General features: G+C 52.5%; 2 protein-coding genes across 2 annotated transcripts in view; one reads left to right on the top strand and one right to left on the bottom strand.

Moving 5' to 3' along the window:
• The window catches only part of LOC104293626 (dual oxidase 2-like), a 24,121-nt gene extending 23,037 nt beyond the window's left edge, over nt 1–1,084 (bottom strand). The window contains exon 1 of the mRNA XM_009893143.1: nt 1,064–1,084. Coding sequence (XP_009891445.1) covers nt 1,064–1,084 — 21 coding nt within the window. The remainder of the gene's footprint in view (nt 1–1,063) is intronic.
• Nucleotides 1,085–2,525: 1,441 nt separating this feature from the next.
• On the top strand, nt 2,526–6,809 carry DUOXA2 (dual oxidase maturation factor 2). The gene is made up of 6 exons (XM_009893142.1): nt 2,526–2,672; nt 2,812–2,869; nt 4,659–4,793; nt 4,984–5,197; nt 5,945–6,159; nt 6,610–6,809. The coding sequence occupies exons 1-6, from the start codon at nt 2,526–2,528 to the stop codon at nt 6,807–6,809; spliced, it is 969 nt and encodes a 322-aa protein (XP_009891444.1).
• The last annotated feature ends 22 nt before the right edge of the window (nt 6,810–6,831 follow it).

The raw sequence follows: 6,831 nt of genomic DNA, 5'->3' as shown, positions 1-6,831 counted from the left end.
GCTGGGTGGGGGGGCGGGGAGAGAGGATGAATCCCCATCCCGAGTTAACCCAGCGGGTTTTGCTATCCCGATTTGGCCCTCTTACAGGGGCAGCAAAATGCAAGGTGTTCGTCCCCCTCATCCTTTAATTGCAGCTCTGATTATTCAGTTTCCAGGGGACGGGATTTCCCTTGTTTCAATGGAAAATGCCAATCTGCAGCCCTGAGCAACCTAATTTAGGATTGCTGTTGGCTCTGCTCTGAGGAGGTTTTGACTGGGCACTCCCGAAAGGTCCCTTCCAGCTTGATTCGTTCTGGGGCAGGAAAATGGGGTTTCTGCAAGCAGAAACTGCTGGGGTTTGGGCAAACTTTCTGCCTCCTTTGCCTTTCTCCCCTGCCAATCCAGAATATTTTAAACAATAGATAAGTTGTTGCTTTCTGCTGAATTTCTAATCTTTCCTTGAAGATGTCTCTAGTCTTTTCCCTCTCCATGCATTGTGACAGAGGAAACCACAGGGGCTCTAGGGCCACAGCTTCTACATAGAGGATGTTTTCCAAGGTGCAACAACTTTTAGTTTCTCCTACCCTGAGCTGCAGCCACCACGTTTTCTACTTCAAAGCTGCAAAAATGCCAAGGAACTGGTCTTCTGTGCAGGGTAACCAAGTGAGAAAGATTAGGCAGACAGCAACAGAAAGAATTGTTTCCCTGGAAATTCTCTCTAAAACTATTCCCAGAAGTTGCAAAGTGTAGAGAAAATGCAAACAACCCTTGATATTGTTTGAAAGTTAAATTTAAGTTTAAAAAGGCAACATTTTCCTTGTTGCGTTCTGGGTTTTCAATTGTTATGTACAGTTGATCTGCTTTTAGTTGTGAAGAGTTGCTTTTCGGTGTCTACAGCGTTGGAAATCGTCCTTCCCTCATTGCATCTCGTATGAAATTTGGGCAAAGATATAATGGAACCAGTGGAATTCAAGTGGTCAAGTTCTAACTTGTCAGAGGCTAAGCTGTTCATTTATTTCTTCTCTTACAGCCACTCAGACTGTTTGTGGGCACGTTTGCTGGGCTGGAGACCCCGCGGCTGGACTTCAGTCCGACACTGTAGCATCGGAACTCAATTGCAGCTCCTGCTTGCCCGGTAATTAAAGCCGGGATGTTTTTTTTTGCTGCCCTTCTCTGGGCTTGGCTTTCCAGGGAAATAGCCCAAAACAAGATTTTGGAAGTATGCATGATAGATCTGTTAGTCCAGAGCAGAGAGTCAAGATAAGGTCAGGTCTAGATCAGTTGTCAGCCTGTTGTAAAAACGCAGTCTCTGTTAAACTGTTTGCTGCCGTGATCTGGGTTACTGGACAGAGAATTATTCTGAAACTAAATATTGCTTTGTGCATTGAAAAGTGGCTTCAGCTGCCCAGGTAAATGGTTTCATGATATTTATTGTAATCCTCACCCACTTCTAGGGATTTGGGACCTGCTTTTTAGTGGCTGAATTGCTCTGGGTTGGATCTTACCTAAAAATACAATGAATATTGTTTTCAGAAAATGGTAATAAAATCAACTCCTCCATGCAGGGACAGAATGAAATTGCATTTGGTCATGAGTCATATTAGCCGTGGCATTCCCTGACTTTAGAAGACTTCCCGGGGTAGTTACATGCAGAGATGCTATTAAATAAGCAAAATAAAAGGAGTAAGCATGTAATCAGTTTTGGTAGAAAAGGTCTAACCCAGGAACGGGGGAAACTCTGTAATTGCTAGAACTAAAGTGTCAGTGGGAGTTCAAAGCCGTCTGTGGGAATTACACACTTCATCGTCTCACGTAACTCAGATTTCTTTAGCCTTGAGATGTGCTCCTGGTGTTTGTGTGCTCGTTGGACCCACATCCCAACTCTAGGGGTTGCTTCTGGCCCCTCTGCACCAAGTGCAGAAACAGTCCTCCCTCCCCAGGCTATACTTTGCAGCTCCTGGGGAAAAAAAGCCTCTTCGAGGAGAAGGGGTTGAAGGGGTGGTGGGCTTTGTTCCGCTTGGCAATGGTGGCCCCTGGCTGGGGATAATTTTGCTACTATGAAATCAATGTTCTCAGTGGTTCCTTGAGATTTTGGAGGAAGGCTACATCTGCCGGTGATCGCTGGCTCGTGAACTTCCTCTAAGGGCATGACACAAAGCGGAAAGCCCTGGCTGCATCTTCTAGAGGGAAATACCCATATCAGTCTGGGGAGGAGCTGCTCAACAGGTTTCTGGGCTGGGGCTGCTCCTACAGTGGCTTGTAGTCCCCTGAGCTGCCGGGGCACCTGCCCTGCCCCAGGCACCTCCTCTCCTCCACCAAGGACTTTTGGGTGGCGTGTTTCTCCCCTGGGGAGTATTTCACCCTGACTGTTTCCTTGCAGCATCACATTTCCTTGTCCCCCTGGGGAGTTTTGAGGTGGACCTTCCTCAGCTGGTTATTCCAGCGCTGAGCTGCGGCTGGCCACCACAGACTTGAGGCAGCCAGGCAGGGCAGTGCAGGGTCTCCGCTGTGACCACCTCTCTCCTGCAGGCTCCTGGACGTGCAAGATGACTCTCTTCAATGGCATCTACCCCTTCTACCTGCAGCAGAGGAAGGTCGCCGTGTTTGATGTCAGCACCATCATCGTGATCGTGGTCTTCCTAACGTTTGCTTGCAGCTTCCTGCTCATCATCCCGGGCATCCGTGGACGGGCGGTGCGTGACCCCTCTCCCTGGAGATAAGCATCTGCTCCCCACGTTTTGGATGCTGGGACACTCCTGGCTGGTTCGGGGTGAGGCAGGAGGACAGCCGGGGGTCTTCCTCCCTGCCTGATGTCCCACTTTCTCCCTGCAGAGGCTGTACTGGACTCTCCGGGTTCTCCTCAGCCTCCTCGTGGGAGTGGTGATTGTTGGTAAGTGCTGTGCAGCCCTTGGAGGGTGGGTCTGGGGGCAGGTTTAAACCCTGGGGCAGGGTCTGTGTCTGGGAAATGTGAGATGGTGGTCACAGCTGTGACCTAGCTGGGGCCGGTCATAGGGTCTACCCTACCCCTGCTCTGCGAAGCAGTCACACAGCTACCCAAAAGGGCTTCCCCCATCCCTGGCACGGGGGCTGAGAGCACTGGGAGGTGCCTGTGGTCACTTCTGAATCGAGAGGGAGCTTTGCTGGCTGTAACTGCACCGTGGAGGTCGAACAGTCCCAGCTCCGGTGGGCTGCACGGTTCCTCTGACTGTGCAAGCCCTCCTGAACTGCTGAGGGAGCACGGCTGAGCAGCTCGGGCTGCGGCCAGGCACGGCAGGGCAAAGGTTGGAACAGGGGGGTAAAGAACTTCCGAGGAGCAAGACAGGAGGTGAAGGAGATGATTTGATTTAGTAGAAACCAGTAAATCTCCTGTAATAAATGGGACTCATGGTGGGAGCCAGGCTGTGGGATACCCAACTCAGAGAGGGCGATGGGATATGTAAACAATGTTGAGGGGATAGAAGAAGATGCCAAATGGGGAGAGCAACCAGCCCTGACCCTACATCAGAGAAAGTCTCCTGCTGCAAAGGACAGGGCGGATTACAAGTCTACTTGGAGAGGGATGATGAAGCACAACCTAAATGACTCAACCCCTGATTCGTCCGGGCGATAGAAGTAGATATCCAGGCTGTGACTGGCTGCAGGACTCTGCCAGCTGACACATGGGCCAGTCCGGCATGTGGTGGTCACCCTCCACCTGGGGATGTCCAGGTGCTGGGAGATGCCACCACAGCTGCCTGGGAACATGGTGCCAGGCTGGAAATGGCAGAGCGGTGGAGGTCAGGGCTTGCTCCACAGCCTTAACCAGCTCAGCCCCTGAGAGCCGTCCCGAGCTGCTCTCCTTACAAGGATGCAGCCGGGCGCTGCTTGGGCACACAGGAGGAATTAATCGTTTCAAAGCCAGCGTCAGGGTTTCTGTCTGGCGGCAGCAGGGCACACTCGACCCTGCAGCTAGGAAGCGTTCCTGCAGAGCTGCTACTGGATCAGTGCCCTCACAAGTTGATTCAGCAGCTGAACTTATTTTCAGGCAGGTTTTCTTGTTCAGACTCAGATTAAATCATCACCTTCACTTTCAGCTCATTTCAGTGCTGAAAAATTAAGCCCACCGCAAAGTGAAAGGGTACCTTGTTCCAAAAGAACATATACCAGAAATGCTTCAGATTTTTCTTTTTTCCCCCACCTGAAATGATTGTCAGAGCTGTGACGGCACTTGCCACCCTCTCCACTGCCTCCGTTTGCCGTTGATATTCACTATTCACTAATAGTGCCATCTAGGGAGCTTAATATTTGGAATGAAACTCACCCGTGTTCCCGAGGCTGAGGAACGGGCTCATTTCTAAGCCCTGTCCCTGGGGGCTGCGGTGCTCGCCATGGTGGGTAGCTTGCAGGGAAGTCCTGGAGAGGATGCCCAAGGAGGAATCAGGTCACGGGGTTCGTTCTTGGGGATCTGAGCTCCCCTGTTCCTGGATCCAGGGAGTGGATGCTCAGCAAAGGGAGGACATGAGCTCTGCCAGGGCGTGGGAGCTGGTTGGGGCACGTCCTGGTGGCTGAGTCAGCTCTCCTGCCCTCCTTACACTCCCTTGCAGTGCCGTGGTGGGAATGCTGCCCGTGATCCCCCTCCTTGAGCACAGGAAAGCCTGAGACCAGCCCCTCTTTAACTCCAGCTTTACTTTTCCTGGCAGCTGTCCAGTACACGGGGGACTGGGAGACCGGCTGGGTGAAGGCAAACACCTCCTACAAGTCCTTCAGCCATGCTCTGGTGGACGCAGACATTGGGCTGCATGTTGGCCTGGGAGGGGTGAACGTCACGCTCATGGGTGAGTCTGATGTCCCTGTCTGCAGCGCTGGAGTGGTCATGGCCCCAGGAGGTCTCCAAGTGCTCTGTGGGTGTCCTTGGTCTGCATGGAGGCTCCTGGGACTCTGTTGTCCCTTGGGTGCCCATGCTCCCGGCTGGCAGTGCCCAGGTTGCTGGGACACAGCAGGACCTCTGTCTTCTCCCTCTGGCAGGAAATCCAGTGAATCAGGTCAATGAGACCATCGACTACAATGAGCACTTTGCCTGGAGCTTTGATGCAGACTATGACCACAGCTACAGTGAAGGGCTGGAGAGGGGGCTACCCAGACCCATCCTCTATGTGGCTGAGAAGTTCACCACGCAAAACCCCTGCAGCATGAGCAAGCAGTACCGCATCTCCAGCCACTACGCATCAGCCACTCTCTGGTAAGCCTTTCGCCTCTGGTGTATGCAGGGGAGATGCAAGCAGGTGGGAAAGGCTCTGCTGTGTTGTCCCTAGGCCTCTGAGATGGATGGTGATTGCATGCTGCCAGGAGGAAAGCCATGTACATAGAGGGGCCTCTGCAAGGTCCATGGTCAAAACGGTGGCCCTATAGGCACTTTGGGGTAAGCAGATAGGAGGTCCTGGTTCTGTCGGCTGGTTAACTCCACCAGGGCTGGGCACAGGAGAAAGGAACGTGGTGCAGATCCTTGCCGTGATGTAGTGATGATGGCAGGGGTCCATCCCCATGGAGGAAGTTGGAGCTGTTGTCCTTGGTGGCCCATAGAACCCCGTTGGCATGTGCAGAACTCTCCCATCCTCATCTGTGAGGCTATTTAATGTCTGGGAGTGGAACCAGATAAGAAAAAGATGATGAAGGGCAGGGAGCTAGATGGTCTAGATGCACTGAGTGGGCTGTTGTGGCCTCCTTGAGGCTGGTATGGTCTTGTGGACTGAGCAATGGGAAGAGGAAACCCGGGCTTCTGCCTCCTGGATGTAGCAGTGTGAGCACTGCACGTCTGCTTGCTCAGCCTGGGAGGCCAAGAATCACTCCAGCCTGCCCACAGAGCTTCTTGGCCTCATACAATGCAACCTGGAACCCAGATTCCTCCTCCCTCATGGAAATCCTCACATACAGCATCCCAGTCTGTGGCACCTGCACAACTCATCCATTGGTCTTCTCTTGTCTCCAGGGTGGCCTTTTGCACTTGGCTCATCTCCAACATGCTCTTCTCCATGCCCGTCCTAGTTTATGGAGGCTACATGCTCCTGGTCACAGGGGCATTCATGATCTTTTCGTTGCTCTCGTTCTCCACTGTGAGGAACTCCCTGATATGCCCAATCCATTTTGGGACCGCAACCCTGCACATAAGCTATGGAGGATCTTTCTGGCTCATACTCGCGATTGGTAAGGACACCAAGCTACATCAGGGCAGACCACCTTGTCCTTCTGGGTGTGCAAGAGTTCCAGTGCTTTCCCTCCCCAGAAATGGATGTGAGAGAGCTTGGGCAGTGCATCCCACCAAGAGTCCCAGCCTTTGCCTTGGCAAAGCAGATCCTGGCAGAGATGTGGAGGGGGCTGGCAGAGGGGGAATACCATCCCCGCCTCCAGGGTGGTGGAGGGATTTTGGTCCCTGAGGTGCAGTAATGCAAGGAGATGGGGATCACTTGCCTGGGTTTTAAGACCCATGCCTGGGTCTTAAGATGCTCAGCACAGCAGCTGAAGCCATATAGTAGAAGGCCATCTTCTGTAAGAGAAGGCATTGTGCCCTGGCAGGGAGCAGTCAGAGGAGGGGTGTGGGGTGGGAAGCATGATGGTGTTTACAGGGATGGTCTCAGAGAGTACATTGTCTTCCAGGCTTGCTCTGTTTTGTGGCTGGGATCACAGTTGTGGCACTGCACTACTTCAACTTGGACCTACTGAAAACTTTCTTCGATCTCCGTGAGGACAACACAGAGGAGTACCAGGAAATGACCGAAGTGTATGTCAACTCTCATTTTCTGAACAAAGGACTGTGCCTTCCTCAGCCCTCCAAACTCAGCCCCAACAGCATCTAGAAGAAAGTTTTTCCCACTCTTT

Source organism: Charadrius vociferus, unplaced genomic scaffold (assembly GCF_000708025.1).
Source record: "Charadrius vociferus isolate BGI_N301 unplaced genomic scaffold, ASM70802v2 scaffold399, whole genome shotgun sequence".
Classification (NCBI taxonomy): domain Eukaryota; kingdom Metazoa; phylum Chordata; class Aves; order Charadriiformes; family Charadriidae; genus Charadrius; species Charadrius vociferus.
Note: the sequence above shows the minus strand (reverse complement) of the source record. Positions and strands in the feature narration are given on the sequence as shown.